The 17,350-nt window shown below is 41.7% G+C and overlaps 2 protein-coding genes across 2 annotated transcripts in view; one reads left to right on the top strand and one right to left on the bottom strand.

The window, feature by feature from the left end:
• MED13L (mediator complex subunit 13L) overlaps positions 1–17,350 on the top strand; it is an 87,459-nt gene that overhangs the window by 13,781 nt on the left and 56,328 nt on the right. Inside the window, exon 2 of the mRNA XM_072148118.1 lies at positions 9,430–9,667. Coding sequence (XP_072004219.1) covers positions 9,430–9,667 — 238 coding nt within the window. The remainder of the gene's footprint in view (positions 1–9,429; positions 9,668–17,350) is intronic.
• Positions 15,000–16,462, bottom strand: LOC140127422 (actin, alpha cardiac muscle 1). Its single transcript, XM_072148104.1, has one exon. It carries the CDS (start codon positions 16,370–16,372, stop codon positions 15,239–15,241), a length of 1,134 nt encoding a protein of 377 aa, XP_072004205.1. The 5' UTR covers positions 16,373–16,462; the 3' UTR covers positions 15,000–15,238.

Here is a 17,350-nt window from a genome sequence, read left to right as displayed (position 1 = left end):
CAGTTAAAAGAAAGAGTACAAATTCAGACTCTCATTGTAGCTTCTCACCAAGGTCTATCTGTAGAGAAAGAATGAAGGTTCCAGCAGGGGGACCTCAAAAAGATAATGCAGCCCTGTCCACACCTTCTCACTTTTCCCGCAGTTCCAAAAAGTCAATGAAATGTTGCTTAACAATAGCGCTGAGAGCAGCATCTCTAAAGTTGCCTGGGACTGCAGAAAGTCTGGTGAACTCTGTCCTGGGGTGATAACCTGAGTGCCCACAGAAATGGCTCTGCATGCCACCTCTGGCACCTGTGCCGTAGGATCGCCACCACTGTTATAGGTGTTGGGGAAAAAAACACACCCCCTGTGGTCTATACAGACACCCCCTTTGTGATCACAAGTAAACCACCGAGATGTAATGACATCTTTAATGTGTGAAATCTTCCAAATACCTTATCTTGGTTTCTAAGCCGATGGAATGAGGGATATGTCTTGAGAACCTGTTGTTGTGTTTTTTTTTTTTCTTTTCTTCCCTCATACACTCTCTTCTTACACTCACCGGCCACTTTATTAGGTACACCTGTCCAACTGCTCGTTAACACTTAATTTCTAATCAGCCAATCACATGGCGGCAACTCAGTGCATTTAGGCATGTAGAAATGGTCAAGACAATCTCCTGCAGTTCAAACCGAGCATCAGTATGGGGAAGAAAGGTGATTTGAGTGCCTTTGAACGTGGCATGGTTGTTGGTGCCAGAAGGGCTGGTCTGAGTATTTCACTGGGATTTTCAAGCACAACCATCTCTAGGGTTTACAGAGAATGGTCTGAAAAAGAAAAAACATTCAGTGAGCGGCAGTTCTGTGGGTGGAAATGCCTTGTTGATGCCAGAGGTCAGAGGAGAATGGGCAGACTGTTTCGAGCTGATAGAAAGGCAACAGTGACTCAAATCGCCACCCGTTACAACCAAGGTCGGCAGAAGAGCATCTCTGAATGCACAGTACGTCGAACTTTGAGGCAGATGGGCTACAGCAGCAGAAGACCACACCGGGTGCCACTCCTTTCAGCTAAGAACAGGAAACTGAGGTTACAATTTGCACAAGCTCATCGAAATTGGACAGTAGAAGATTGGAAAAACGTTGCCTGGTCTGATGAGTCTCGATTTCTGCTGAGACATTCGGATAGTAGGGTCAGAATTTGGCGTCAACAACATGAAAGCATGGATCCATCCTGCCTTGTATCAACGGTTCAGGCTGGTGGTGGTGTCATGGTGTGGGGAATATTTTCTTGGCACTCTTTGGGCCCCTTGGTACCAATTGAGCATCGTTGCAACGCCACAGCCTACCTGAGTATTGTTGCTGACCATGTCCATCTCTTTATGACCACAATGTACCCAACTTCTGATGGCTACTTTCAGCAGGATAATGCGCCATGTCATAAAGCTGGAATCATCTCAGACTGGTTTCTTGAACATGACAATGAGTTCACTGTACTCAAATGGCCTCCAGTCAACAGATCTTAATCCAATAGAGCATCTTTGGGATGTGGTGGAACGGGAGATTCGCATCATGGATGTGCAGCCGACAAATCTGCGGCAACTGTGTGATGCCATCATGTCAATATGGACCAAAATCTCTGAGGAATGCTTCCAGCACCTTGTTGAATCTATGCCACGAAGAATTGAGGCAGTTCTGAAGGAAAAAGGGGGTCCAACCCGTTACTAGCATGGTGTACCTAATAAAGTGGCCGGTGAGTGTATTTTACACAGTTACAAAGCTGTGTTCATGAGATCCCCCCTGTGTCTACAACTTGTGATGTCATGTATGCCTTCCTTCTGTTGTAACTCGTGGCCTGCTCATCAATGTCTCCTAATGTGGATTGGTTCCCCAGCGCTGCCTAGATGCATCAGGAAAGCAGTGTAGTATGGGCTGGTCTTCTCCTCTCCACACATCAAGGTCATGTCAGGGAAAGAAGACTGGCCTGGGGGTTACATGGTCCTATCACAGATCCATAGAACAGGATATTTCTGTGTAATATTGTACTTTTATTAAACTTGGCATGTATGTTTTCTTTTTTTTTTTTAAAAAGTACTCTAGCTGTCAGTCCAACAACCATCTTTATAAGCTTCTGTAAATTCCCTGTGTGTCTGCAGGCTGCGGTTCATGGTGACGCATAAGCTGAGTTTTTGTGTTTGATGGGCAATACACCTATGGATAGGAACCCCCACCAGTCATGTGGACACAGGGAAATAACTTGTTTTGAATGGACAAACCCTTCTTAGGTTTTTTTTTTAATTTGTTAGGATTTACCATAATATATTTAAGCTAACACCAGAGTACTGATGTGTAAACATTCACTTTTCATGCTGTCTGGTGTTAACATGCATAATAAATTGGCGCTGAGTATCTCTGCATTTCTATCTCGGACTGACTGCATGCCCTCCTTTCACTTCAGTGGGAAAATAGCTCAGCAACTTTCGGTATGAGACCCCACTCTAAGGTACTTGCGATGGGACAATCCCTTTATACAAGACAATACGCACCCAGAATTTATTCAACACATATAATGTTTGAAAATGTAGGTTTCTGTGCTATTATTTGTAAGAAAACAATAGTTTATATATATTCTTTATATCTTTAGCTGAAGTGTCATGTTTGTAAGGCTTGAAGAACCCAATTCACAAAGGCAACAGAGATCAAAACAAATCCTGACTCACACAGCTTGTGTGTGTGTGTGTGTGTTTTTTTTTTTTTTTTTTTTTAACCTTCTGTTCTTACAAAGCCTGTGTAGTAAAGTGCAGAATCAAAATGCCTCTCCAGGACTATCAGAAACCCATCAGATCCTGGAGAGCATGTGTAATCTTGTAAAAGTTCTCATGAGAGCTTTCTGCACATTAATCGTGTTACTGAAACACTTGTGTTGTGCCGAGCAGAAGAGGGTCAAGTCAAGTTTTTTTTCCCCTTACTGTGTGCTTCCACAGGAACTTGTACAGGATAGGTTCTGTAGGTTTGTTCTTAAGTTGAATTTGTATGCAAGTCGGAACTGTATATTTTATAATTGTAGCTCGAGACAAATTTTTTTTGGTCTCTGTGACAATTGTATTTTACAAATGTTGGATTGTCATAAGAACCAGGATTAACAATAAAGCTTCATTACAGACACCTTTAATAACTGTTATAACTGTTTATTGTAACCTAAGGCTAAAGTACAGCAAATTACCAACATCCAGAGGTCCGTTTGTTACTAGGGGTTGTATGTAAGTCGGGTGTTCTTAACTAGGGGACCGCCTGTATATGGTATCTAAAGGTGCTGCAAGAGAGCACTTGTACTAGAGGATCCCCCACTCTGTATGTTCGTCTCCTGTGCTCTTCTCAGTGGCCCTGGTGTTCGCATGAGAGAATGTTTTGTTTGTTTGTTTGTTTGTTTGTTTTCATTTGGTGGCTCAAACTCGTATATTATTTTTCCAAGATTTTAAGCCTTGTAGGGCAGAATTGAGACCATGCAGGTCTTAGTCTTGGCTCTATAATGTGTTATCTTATAGGCTGGAGCCACATGGATTTTTTCGGTTTGAAAATCTACAAGAACTCCATGTGTGCTGTAAAACCGCATGCACATTTTATTTATTTTTTGGTGCAAAGATGCAGATAAAAATCTTATACCCACCTCCTCCGGCGCTCCTCTTCACCTGTGGTACTGCCCGTCACTACCAGCCTATGCTTGGTGCTTCTGTCCTAAACCACTACGGCATACCCGCTATAGCATAAGTTGTGCAGCTGGTGCCAGGAAGTAGTCAGCAAGTTTTTGTTTTTCTTCTTATTTTTTTTAAGCCCAGATAATCTCCATAATGAACACTAGAACAGAGGTGCTACACTGTCTTTTGGCCACTTTAACACAGTGGGTGGGTGGGGGGGATTTTTTAATACACCAAATTCTGTTGTAATTTGCATTAAAAAAAAGCTGCAGCACATTGATAAAGGGTTTTAGTTCGTTGTCATGCAGTCCTATGACTGGATTGGCACAAGGGACGTGGCCATAAAATCAGTCTGCCAGAAATAGTGCTGTCCGGACGGAATTTTGTTCTATTTTTCTGGCATGAAATAAAAAAGGAGGTTCAAAGTACGACTAGACAGTTTTCTACTACGACAGATTTATCATCCAGTATCAGGTGCTTCTACTATGAATCTTGTGCAGCACAAGACTGTCTAGTCTAACTCTGCACTCTTACCTTACGACAGTTTTCATAACTCTGCCCCAAGGTGTTTTTCATGCGTTTTCTTTGTGTTTTCACTGCCATAAATTGGGCAAAATACATAGAAAATGAACACGTTTTGGTGAAAATTGTGTTACCAGGCATTATAATGAATTCACAATGTTTGTGTAGAGAGACAAATTATACTTTCGCCCCCTCTCCCATTTTGTGTTCTGAAACCCCCTCTGCTGTAGTGAGATTACATCATGCAGAGGAAGGGGGAAGTGCTGAGGGAGCAGGGGGGGTGTGTGTGAGACAGTATAACAGCCTGTGAAGCTGAAGCATGGACGGGTCCTTCAGGACAATTATAATTTAAAGTTGATTTTAGAAGGAGGCCATGAATAACAAATATAAGATTATTACAACACTCAGAGTGCCAGGATCAATGAGAAAGGTCCCCTGGTTTATTACGGTAGATTTCCTTTAATGAGAAGGTCTAGTTGTCCAGGTTTAGGAGTACTGTCTGTGGAGTGTCTGTGTGCTCTGTAGCTGTGTTAGTGCTGCTTGTGTCCTCGGTTAACTCCTGCCTTGTAGGTGGTGATAGCAGGCGCCCTCTAGGGCAAAGAGCTGAAATCTAAATCTACAGGGATGCAATGTGTACTTTTCAATTGTAGCTCCACAGTAAAATTTCCATGAGCATGCGCTGCCATGTGCATGAACCTAAGGTACTATATTCTAATGGTGTGGTCTGCTTATGTTCATACATTTTAATTATTTTTCCTTCTTGTATGAAGCATAAGTTATTGGGTCTCCGGGTCACACTGGATTTTAGAAATAATAAATGCCCAAATCTTTATTTTATTTTATTTTTTTTTTGTAACTTCAACTTGTTTTGATAATATGACATAACAGCTATGTTTTACCACCCCTCTCAACCCCCATCTTCAACAAGCATCTGTTTCAGATCTAGTGGCCCTTTAAGAAAGGCAGCTCATTTGCCTGGGGCAGGCTGAGGAGCAGCATTCTTGCAGACCTCCACTTTCCATTTACTTTCCTCCCCTGGGCTTTCTCAGCTTATGGCATCATTCTGTTCCATTTCACAATTTTGTGTTAACAAAAAGTTTTTACCAGCAAGAAGGCATCTTCATCTGAGAGGAGTCCACAACTAGACGAAATCCTGATCACATTGGCGAGTCCAGCCGTGCTGTGAACTGTAGGAGGCGTTACCAGAGTGCATCACGTCTCATGTATTAATAACCCAGCACAATTGTGTAATGGAAATAGAACGCTTGTAGTACAAGGTTTACACCAGGGAGGGACAAACAGTGATTTTTTTTTTTTTTTTTAATTGGAAAATCTTTTCCACATTTGAAGACTGTTGACACATTTCAGACCTCTGCAACGGAAACCAGTGGTTTTCTTTAAGAGATTTGTGCTGTAGATCATTCCATATGAAATGACTCTTATTTCCATGGTGCATTTTCTTCTTCCAGAATTTTTCTGATGTGTAGAGTCAGTTTGATTTAACATGGTTTTAGATGTGGAACGTGTGCTTAAATAGGTGTTAAAATCCTACTTGGCACCTGTCAGCTAACAAATTGAGCCGTGTTAAAGAGAAATCCCCTTTTAATTTCCACACAAGTAATAAACAGTCTGTGGGGGGAGACATTTCTGCAGCATCCACATTTTGGTGCAGGAATTATCCATGTGGCATCACCTTAAATGTGTGTTTTCTCCCCAGCAATGGTATAAAGACACAGCAGAATTAATTGCTACATGCTGAAATCCAGCAGATTTGGTAGGGAAATCAGAAATACATGTTAAATTTCTTGGAAAATGATGGAATATGCAGTTTTCAGTGCTGAAGATTGTTGTCAGCTTATGTTAGGCTACGTGCACACTGACGTATGCCCGCACGGCGTCGGTCAGGCAGGCATACGTCAGCTGTGATGGAGAGGAGTATGGGTGACCCCTCCCCTCTCCATAGTGATTCATTGTGCATGCCCCGTAACACTGGGAAAGGTAGGATATGTGTGCTCCACCATATCACTCTGTGCGGCCATTGCTTTTTATGGGGGGCGTATGCACACCCGCAAGCTTGTGGACGTACATATGTCCCCCATACTGTCGTGTGAATGTATCTTTACAGTGATCTTTTCCTGTAAAAGGTTTGCAAGCAAACGTCACCTTGCAAACAACTATCTTGTGTTACGATAAAGTCCCTCCCCAAAAAAGAGCTGCTTTTACAGCTTCTTCTGAATTGTGTGGTGCTACGTGGGATTGCAAGGGGAAATGCACGTGCAGAAAATCTTTGTAATCCAAAACCATTGAAGTCTAGAAGAGTTGGGAGATGCTATCTCACTTGCTGTAAATTGTGTTATGGGCAGTGCTGCACATCATGTCTATTTTCTTCTAAAGATCCAGATTTCCTTTATAGAGAATTTTACCCCCCAAACCAAACCTAAATAAGCCCCCCCCCCTCCCCCCTGTATTCTGATATTCAAGTTAGGGTGAAGACACATGGCGTTTTTAGGTCGTTTTCGCACACGTTTTTTACCAGTTTGAATTAAGATAATTGATCAAACCTGTCAAAAACGCATGTGTTTTTAACGATCTGAAAGCGCACTAACTTAAAACGGCCTAAAAACGCCACGTGTGTCTTCACCCTTAGGGTGCGGTCACACGTCGCGATTACCGCATGCGTTAAAAAACGCATTGGAATAGCTGGAGAGTGATTTGCCTAATTAAACACCTCTTAACACTTGTGTTTACAAAACGCATGCGTTAACCGCGATGTTAACGCATGCGTTAACAATGCGTCAACAACCGCATGCGTTAACCGCGATGTTAACGCATGCGTTAACAATGCGTTAACGGTTGCGTTTTGTAAACACAGGTGTTAGCAGCTGTTTAATTAGGCAAATCACTCTCCAGCTATTGCAATGCGTTTTTAAACGCATGCGGTAAACGCGACGTGTGACAGCACCCTTAGTCTTCTTGACTCTAATTGCTTAGGTTTGACTCCCCTCCTCACCTGGGCTTCCACTGAGCACCCTTCCCCCCCCCCAAAATCACTGCCAAATCAGTGTCTCTCCAAATCACTGCCCTGCTTCCTTGTACTTGGGGACTGTCAGCCGATATTCAACTACAGATATATAAAGCCAAAATTACATATCTATTTGCTTATATAAAATATTGTCAATTGCTTTATACAGTGTATTTTTGTTACACTTGTGTCATGTGACGAGAGTGACATCATGTAAGGTCCTATGCCCCATGTATGTATCTGAAGACATAAAATCACAGCAGCCCAGGAGGGGAGTAGAAGTCAATGGAGGCTGTTGTGATCAGTTACATACATGGGGTACATTTTGGAAATGTAGAGGGTATAGGACCTTAGTTGACATCGCCCTGGTCACATGACATGAAGTGCTGAATAGTAAGGAGGCATAAGACATGGGGGAGGGGTAGATTGGAAGGGCAGGCTGAGCAGGACACACCCCCTCTCATGCCATGGAACATAACCTAAAGTTGATTTGTGGGGATTTAACCCCTTCCCGATGCACGCCGTGTCCCGGTGCATGGAGAGGGCTCGTGGGCTGAGCCCTCTCCATAGCCGGTAAGTCTTTGCTGCATATTGCAGCAAAGGCTTACCGGTAACACCCATGCCATGACAGCTTCGGGTCTCACGAAGGCCCGAAGCTGTCTCGTTTTAACCCATTCATTACAATGTGCTATCAGCACATTGTAGTGAATGAGTGAAATCCCCATGTACTGCCATATTGTAGTATGGCAGTATATGGTAGGATCGATCGGACAACCTAGGGTTAAAGTACCCTAGGGAGTCTGAAAAATAGTAAAAGTAAAAAAAAGTTTAAAAAAAAAAATTATAATAAAAAAAACTAAAAATTCAAATCGCCCCCCTTTCCCTAGAACTGATATTAATAAACAGTAAAAATCATAAACGCATTAGCTATCGCCGCCTCCGAAAATGTCCGATCTATCAAAATATAATAACGATTTTTCACTGCGTTTAACCTCGTAACGGAAACTAGCGCCCAAAGTCAAAAATGAAATTTTGGAAAATATAAAAAAATTTATAAAAAGTGATCAAGAGGTCGCACAGTCCTAAAAATGATAGCAATGAAAACTCCATCAAAAGTCGGACAGCTCCGTACACCAAAGTATGAAAAAGTTATTGCCGCCAGAAGATGGCAAAATAAAAAAAAAAAATTTTGTACAGGAGGTTTTAATTTTTTGAAATGTATGAAAACATTATAAAACCTATACAAATTTGTTATCCACGTAATCGTAGCAACCCAAAGAATAAAGTAGACATGTCATTTGGGGCACACGCTGAAAGCTGTAAAATCCAAGCCCACAAGAAAACGTTGCAAATGTGGTTTTTCACCTTTTTCACTGGGAATTTTTTTCCCGCTTCCCAGTATACGGCATGGAATATTAAATACCATCACTATGAAGTGCAATTTGTTACGCAGAAAATAAGCCATAACAGAGCTCTTTATGTGGAAAAATAAATAAGTTAGAGATTTTTGAAGGTGGGGAGTGAAAAATGGAAGTGAAAAGACTAAAAAAGGCCAAGTCGTTAAGGGGTTAAAGGAACCAATTTTTAGCTAAATTAAGGGCATCAGTTATTAGGGGCTCTATAGGAACCTGTCACTGGCTGTATATGTGAAAATGTTGTTCAAGTAAACGTTCTGCTGATCTCTATATTTATCTGGTAACTATATATGATGATACATGCAGATTAGGTTGTGGGTTTTTGGACAATCCTGATGTTGTACTCTAGGATTCGACCAATTGTATTCGGTTCACTGTGAGGGATGCCCGGTCTATTTCCATAATGCACAAAGGTGTATTCTGATATTCGCACTTGTTGCTGTCACCAGGGACCTTCTCTTCACTAAAAACAGGATGCAGAAGCCCATGACCCCTGCAGTGCAAATCTGCCTCTGTCTTTTCTAAGCATTTGCATTACAATATAATTGTGTTATAACTTACCTTACCTTACAATCTGACAAAATCAGGAGTAAAAGGTGGGGGTCAGGAGCTGAACAGTCTTCAGCACAGACAAGTCACATGTTTTTAGAAATGCATCCAAACCAAAGAGACTTTTTAATGTGGTACGGGTACAGGTGCTATTCAGAGGACACCCTTTAATGTGTTTCTTTACCTCCCTCCATCCTTATCTCTCTAATTTCAAGCACTTTTTCCTAACCGTGTTCTCTCTCTCTCTTCAGGCTGAATTAACTGGCATCAAATGGCGTCGCTACAAGTTCCAAGGCCATGGCGACTGCAGTCCAATCATCTCTGCTCCGGCCCAAGACGACCCTATACTCTTGAGCTTCATCCGTTGCTTGCAGGCCAACCTGTTGTGTGTTTGGAGACGCGAGGTCATGCCTGACTGCAAAGAGCTCTGGGTTTTCTGGTGGGGAGATGAGCCTAATCTTGCTGATGTTATACACCATGAGCTCACCAGTGAGTAACGCATGCCTATATGTATTTTTTTCTTTTCATGTATATTGGTTTTAAATATATAATTTTTGCATGATATGAGAAAAATGTGTAGGCATAGAATATTTTAAAGTGCCACTGTAACAAATTATTGCTTTATTTTTTTCACAAATCAATAACTCTTGGGATTTAGGGCAACTTTGTCCATTATCTTTTTTACCTATATCCAGCAGTTTCTTTGCTATCCTCCTCAGTTTGCCCTGGCTCTATGCTGGCTGGTTACTCTTATGAACAACGTATTGTAAACAAGATGCATAGTAAAAGAGGAGAGGGGCTTCTGATCCCTGCTTATAAAGGAGGAAAGGGGAGAGGTCATGGAAAAGTGCTCTCCCTTTAGCAGAGTTAAATTTGTTCAGTGCTATGGATACAGTTGTCTTCTACACAGAATAGTGAGGTACATGATCTCCCCTGTTCCCTATCGGTCCCTTCATCCCAGTCTGATTTTATAGAACTTTCTATGTGTCTCTCTTCACTTCATGCTGCACCCCCTCCCCAAGCTTGTAGTGGCGGGGAAGCTATGAACTTTTAGTTTTTCAGCAAAACCACTCGGCTCAGGGATTAAACAAGATACGTTTCTACAGCATTCTCAAGGTGTTTTTGGTTCACAATGCATGAAAACAAATGGTAGATTTCCTTTAAATCAGGAATAGAACAGATATTTTTAGGACTTTTATGAATTTCTCCAAATTTTGATGAAAATAATTTTTTTGCCTGCTCAATGCACATGAGAGGAAGTTGGAGGATGGGGGTAGTGAGGGAGCTGTAGGAGTGTGGAGGAGAGGAGACTGGCACACATAGGCTGCAGCTGTCCCCTCCCCTTGGGCATCACATGCTGCTGTAAGGGGTGCCAGGTAATGTGTGAAAAACTATTAGAAACTACTGAAATTAATAAGGATGATGACAAACAATTTTAAAATCCGCATAACACAATCTATTGTAACCTATCTCCAGCTAAAAATTACATTCATGGTGACAGGTTCACTATAACTCATTCATATAGATGGCCTATAGCGCTAACTGGGGTCCTGGCTTCTGCATTCACTGCATATCGCTACGTTATAGCACTATGCGGTCAAGACAGGTGAATGCAGAAGAGGTAATAAACTGCTTCTACCTTTGCCCCAGGGTCTCTGGCGCTGACCCGCTTCCACAACCAGCATAGGAGAAGTACTCTGGATCTGCACCACCTGTTTTTAAAAAGACGCTGATTTCCTTTTTATCTTTTTTCACTTTATAAAAATCTGCTTTATACATGGAAATTGTATATGAAAATCTCACTTTACCACACTTTGTGGTCAGTTTTAAATGTAATTTTCTAGAAGACTTTTTTTTTTCCCCCCAACAAAAAACCCCACAGTTATTATTCAATGAAGTAAATCCATGGATGTTATCTACTTGTATCTGCCTGTTACTTCTGGTGTGGTCAGCCGCCCTCTCGCGTCGCTTGTATGTACAGACGGGTGTAGGGCTGCTAGTAAGTGGGTCTGCAGGAACATTATATATAATTGAAGTGTCGGCATCAAGCCTTTCCAGCAGTGTGAATCATTTATAAGGCACCTGTTCTTAGCACTGGTGCTCGTGACATTCCTGCTTCCACAATCTGCCTTTAATAATATATAGGCTCCCCCTTTCCCTGGCAGGAGTTATAAAATATTCACATTTGTGGTGTCTGTGTGGTGAATGCAGTTGTAGGACAGAGAGGCAAATGATTGGATTTGTGTGATTTCATGTCTTGTATGTGTGAAGCATTGGCATTTCACAGGGATGACTTCTGCCTGTTTCTGTGACACCCGGCATGACATGAGCTTACACCAGTCGTGAGATATTGTAAGGCTGAGTGCACATCTGCGCCAGAGCCCCTGTTATGAGCTGGCCACAGATGGCAGACAAGACAAAATAGTGCGACATGCCGCAGTGTGACTTGTCTGATGCAGTGATGGGCTCAATGACTGCCTTCATACCAGAAACAAATGTCGCAGATCAGAGTTACTAGGGTTTACTTCAGTAGAAGAGAACAGCACAATTCTTTTAAATTGGTTTGGATATTTAACCATCCCTTCAACATGACTGTAGATCTGTTCTTTGGCCTGACCTAATGTCTATATTTCACCTTACGAAACACATGGCCACCGTTATGCTATAGGGAACTTTAAATGATGTATACAGACAACCTGGAAAGATTTCTGGGGGTGGAGTCACACATGACCTCTGGGTCATCATAAGTAAACTTCTGTGTGAAAGCTGCTCTAGGTACAGTCATTCATGTATTTATGATGTATTTATCCTATGGGATTTTATTGAAATCGGGAGGGGATGTCCCAGCGTTACTCATTACTACCCCCGGCAGGTAATCTGTGTGTAATGTTCAAAGTTTTATGTAGAATGCATTTTATGTAGAATGCTAAAGCTCCCAGAACATAATTAATAAAATAATAATTGAATAATAATGCATGCATTAAATAAAGGGGCGCAGCCTCAGTCGAGACTAGGGCTGTGATACAGACATTATGGCGACCTCTAAGATGAATTGAAAGCAGCTAAGATTTAGTGTAACGTACTGCACCTAGATTACAATGGTTTGCTGACAGGTTCCCTTTAAATAAATCCGTTTATGCTTTAGCTTATTTTTAACAGGGGATACAAAGGATTTTTGTAGTTTTGGAATTGATCGAATTGACTATCGGCTTCTTAAAGTGGTTGTCTGCCTATACTTACCCGGTTTTCGCTAAGACCCTACTAGGGTCCCCCATATTATACTTGCCTTGTTCAAGCTTCCTTTTTACTGCAGTACCTGCAGGTCACGTGACTCCTTGGGACTTCCTCTGACATCCGGCAGATGTAGTTAGCTGTGTAGTTTTTATTTTCTGCACGACCCCTCTGTCATAACCACTTCTGTATAAGTGGATACAGGGGCATGAGGTTGTCTTGCTCCTGCAATCACTGCTATGGTAGTGGTTATGATAGAGAGGGGGTGAAGATGGTAATGACTGCATCCCTGGATGCCAGCAGGACAAAGAACATCACAAGAAGCCCGAGTCCTGCTGCCCAGGGATCACGTGACTTGCGGATCCCAGCGGGAAATCGAAAACTTTTATCAGGGTATTTATAATACGCATGACGCCATTCGTTTTCTATAGGTGGCCAAGCCCCTTTACGGTGGCTCCAGTGAGCTCCCCTTAATGGGACACTGACATCATGTCTGTCTGATATGGCCTTTTAGCAGTTCAGATCCATACAAGTCTCCCTTTACATGATTCTTTATATTATTCACACGACTGTATGGGGTGCCTCTGATCTGGCTGCAAAATTTACTGCCAGATCAAGGCCCCATAGAGAGATATAGCACCCGGTCACAGTGTCTCACCGCGCTGGCGGTCTGGGTAAGCTCATGGCCATGTGAATGTGGTGTGACATGTTTTATACTGAGTGAAAACAGATCCAATGCCTGCATTTGTCCTCTGTGTCCTGTTTTTGCTCCTGATTCTCCCTCCACATGGACACATAAGACGGTCCATGTGTCACCCACATGTCCAACCTATTTATGGTCCATAGAAAATACTGAAGACCGGTAAATGAAGTCATTGGCTTGTTCTAGTCACTTGATTTTGTGTTTAGCAAGCACGGATGGCATTCGGTTGACACCTGTATGGCATCAGTTTTTTTCACATCTACATAGACTTCTATGGGAAATTACAGGCCACATATATGAACAGGAATAGGACCTGCTTCTAAATAAGAAAAAATTACATATGTGACACAGATACATACCTGTGAAAAAAGGCAGCATGTTGAGTACACTGAATAACATTGAAACATGTGATTCCTATATAAAATATGGATGAGACATGTCCGTGAAGCAACATAGTGTGCATATAGCCCAATACCAAGCCTCCATAGCTTCAAACCTAAAACCCATCTCTTTAGGCAGGTCTATTACATTCCCGAACTGCATGAAACTTCAACTCTCTCCTTACTAATCCATCCTGTGTCCTCCTCCTGTCTGTTATCTGCCAAACAGCAGATATATACCAAGCTCCAGGCTTCTCTGCAGTCCCATTCACCTTGGACCTTGTATATAAGATGGCGGCTGATGGCTGGTTCATGCAGCAGTATTTTTATTAAATTATCTTATTCGGTTTCCTTATAAAGAATGGCTGGACTGTTATACAAGCTCTTATACCTTTTTTGTCACACACTCGCACTCCTAGACTGTAAGCTCTTGTGTCACCCCCTTCATCCTCTCTTGTAAACAGGGCCCTTGCTACTGACTGTCTCTTTTTTTTATATGCACCAATATTCCGCCCCCCATTATCTATAAAGCGCTGCATAATTTGATGGTGCTATATAAATATTGTTATTATTGTTGTTAATATTATTATTATTATTATCCATCACGTCACAATTCACAAGAGAACAATTTTCTAAGTAGAAGAGAATAATTTACATGAATACAACGACTAGAGTCAAAGGGCATAACATCAGCAGGCCTGGTTATGCTGGCTTAGTCATGTGTCAGTGAGCAAGTGTGTGCAGTTGTTACTTATCAGGTGAACTTATTCATGTAGGAAATCAGAGACTCAAATTACTTACATGATCTCTTTAGAGAGCAGAACACATAGCAGGGGATTCACACCGTTTATTGTGTATGTATTTGTGTCTCCTTTCCTTCCCTGTGGACTATGTTCTTGTAGCTACCACATATTCATAAAATTACTGCTGTACCAACTTGCTTGTCAGGTTGGTGGACGTGTTCAGCAATGGATTAAGCTACATTAAACCAATTGGTGACCTTCTTGTGATGGATATAGCTGATAGTTTCTGATAACTGCATCATGCATGTAAACCGTATATATTTTTGAAATTTATGTATCATTTTTTTTTTCCAGCCAATATATAGAGATTACCTCAAATATTACCTTTACAGTTCATAAAGTTGTTTGGAGACGAGCATGACCGTGCATTAGAGAGTCTAATGTTGTTTTACAATTTCAGGTTTTTTTTTTTTTTTTGAATGAATGCGTAGTATAAATTTGTTACCAACTTAACCCTCAAACTATACATTTTTTTTTTTTTTTAATGTTCTATTTATTTAGATCTCTACAGTGTTATTGTGGGTTATTTGACATATTAGGTTGACATCTATGAATGTAGGTTAAATATTAAAAGTTGTAACGTATTGGATATGGTGAGCACCTAGGATTAAATGAACTAGTTGGACATTTAATTTCTCCCTATTTGGGACCATTTGTATTTGTACAGATTTTTTTTAAACCCAAAAATATACCACAAGAAATAATCAATTCATGAAGTTTCTTTAATTTGATGTTATAGCAGCAGTTTGACATTCAGGTATTTTATGATTTTATAAGCTTTGGAATGAGTGTTGCCCCCAAATAAAAATGTATAAATATCACCTCCGTAGTATATACGGATTGTAGAGCTAAATTTTCTGAAGTCTCCAGTAAGAAGCAGTTCATCACATAATGTCTCTCGGGTTGATATATAACCATGTAGACAGAGCACAGAAGTGCATGTTTAGAAGCATTTGCGGTGAACAATAGATGGACCAGCTTCATCATATTCTTGCTTGCTGATCCACATCTGCTGGAAGGTGGACAGAGAGGCCAGGATGGAGCCTCCAATCCAGACAGAGTATTTGCGCTCAGGTGGGGCAATGATCTTGATCTTCATGGTGCTTGGAGCAAGAGCAGTGATTTCCTTTTGCATACGATCAGCAATACCTGGGTACATGGTGGTTCCACCGGAGAGGACGTTGTTGGCATACAGGTCTTTGCGGATATCAATGTCGCATTTCATGATGCTGTTGTAGGTGGTCTCATGAATTCCAGCAGATTCCATGCCGATGAAGGAAGGTTGGAAGAGGGTCTCTGGGCAACGGAAACGTTCATTGCCAATAGTAATGACTTGACCGTCAGGAAGCTCGTAGCTCTTTTCCAGGGAGGATGAAGATGCTGCAGTGGCCATTTCATTTTCAAAGTCCAGAGCAACGTAACACAACTTTTCCTTGATGTCACGGACAATCTCTCTTTCAGCTGTGGTTACAAAAGAATAACCACGCTCTGTAAGGATCTTCATAAGGTAGTCTGTAAGGTCGCGACCAGCCAGGTCGAGACGCTGAATGGCATGAGGCAAAGCATAACCTTCATAGATAGGGACATTGTGTGTGACACCATCTCCGGAATCCAGGACAATACCTGTAGTACGACCAGAGGCATAGAGGGACAGCACGGCCTGGATGGCGACGTACATGGCGGGAACGTTGAAGGTCTCAAACATGATTTGTGTCATCTTTTCCCTGTTTGCCTTTGGGTTGAGTGGAGCCTCTGTAAGCAGGGTGGGATGCTCTTCAGGGGCGACACGCAGCTCATTGTAGAAAGTATGATGCCAGATTTTCTCCATGTCATCCCAGTTAGTGATGATGCCATGTTCAATGGGGTATTTCAGAGTAAGGATACCTCTCTTGCTCTGTGCTTCATCACCTACGTAGGAGTCCTTCTGTCCCATGCCTACCATGACACCTTGGTGGCGTGGGCGGCCCACAATGGATGGGAATACAGCTCTTGGTGCATCATCTCCTGCAAATCCAGCCTTGACTAAGCCAGAGCCGTTGTCGCAGACCAAGGCAGTGGTCTCCTCGTCGTCACACATGGTTGCTTAGAGCAGGAAACTTTCTACTCGCTCTCAGAGATGCAAGACGCTGAATGTGGCAGCTGCGACTCTTGGCACTGGAAGCAATGGCTTTATATATTCTTTTCCGTCTCCTCTTTTTTTTTCCCTCTTTGTAGTTCTCTTCCCTAGTTAAGGAATGCTTTGGGAGTCCCCCATTTGCTTCCCATATTTGGTTCTCAAAGGGGACAGCCCATGTTACTCTAAGTTGCTTTGCATATGGGAGTGCCTTGTCACATTGCCCTATGTAGCCATAAATGGATACTTGTCAGCTGTAGTCCCTAGAAGCACACATGTCTCTGAGCCTAGAGTGACAGTGACATATTCCTGGAGGACAGCTGAAGAAGGATAATCTATAGAGCTATGTGAAACAAGTTACAGGCACACGTCTTACAATCAGTGCCAACATCCTTGCCCATTCATGGATATGTTTTTTTACACTCTGAGATAAGGAAAGAAACTTTCCTTATAAAAATAATGTTGAGAGTGATCAACAGACACACAGACTATTATAATATACAATGTATATACAATTAATCTTGTATATTGTATAGTGATTATTTGTTTTACTTTATTGGTGCCAATTCTAGATGCATATGTTGCTAGGAGGTCTGCAAGATTTACAGATTAAGCAACAAACTCTCACCCTCTTGCTACAGGAAAGATTGAGTTGTGGTAAAGATTGTGGAAAGATTGAATGAGTGAGTGGTGTAATATTGGATGCCTGTGAATTTTTGAATATGGGAAAAAAAGGGAAATCTTTTTGTGACTGATCCAAATATTACTTGTGTTAATGCTGCATGTGATGTGTTGTACATCCCATGCGAGTTTTACACTCAGAAGCGGCGTTCAGAGCAAGGCCGATACCTTATAAATATTTCATATACGCAGATAACTCATGAGTCTGTTACTTACCATACATAATGCCTACTCCTTGTGACATGCTCCTTTATGTCACAC

This window comes from Engystomops pustulosus, chromosome 1, assembly GCF_040894005.1.
Source record: "Engystomops pustulosus chromosome 1, aEngPut4.maternal, whole genome shotgun sequence".
Classification (NCBI taxonomy): domain Eukaryota; kingdom Metazoa; phylum Chordata; class Amphibia; order Anura; family Leptodactylidae; genus Engystomops; species Engystomops pustulosus.
Note: the sequence above shows the minus strand (reverse complement) of the source record. Positions and strands in the feature narration are given on the sequence as shown.

Excerpts from the sequence above, each read along its gene's own strand:
- LOC140127422 (XM_072148104.1), bottom strand. The coding sequence starts at position 16,372 with ATGTGTGACGACGAGGAGACCACTGCCTTGGTCTGCGACAACGGCTCT.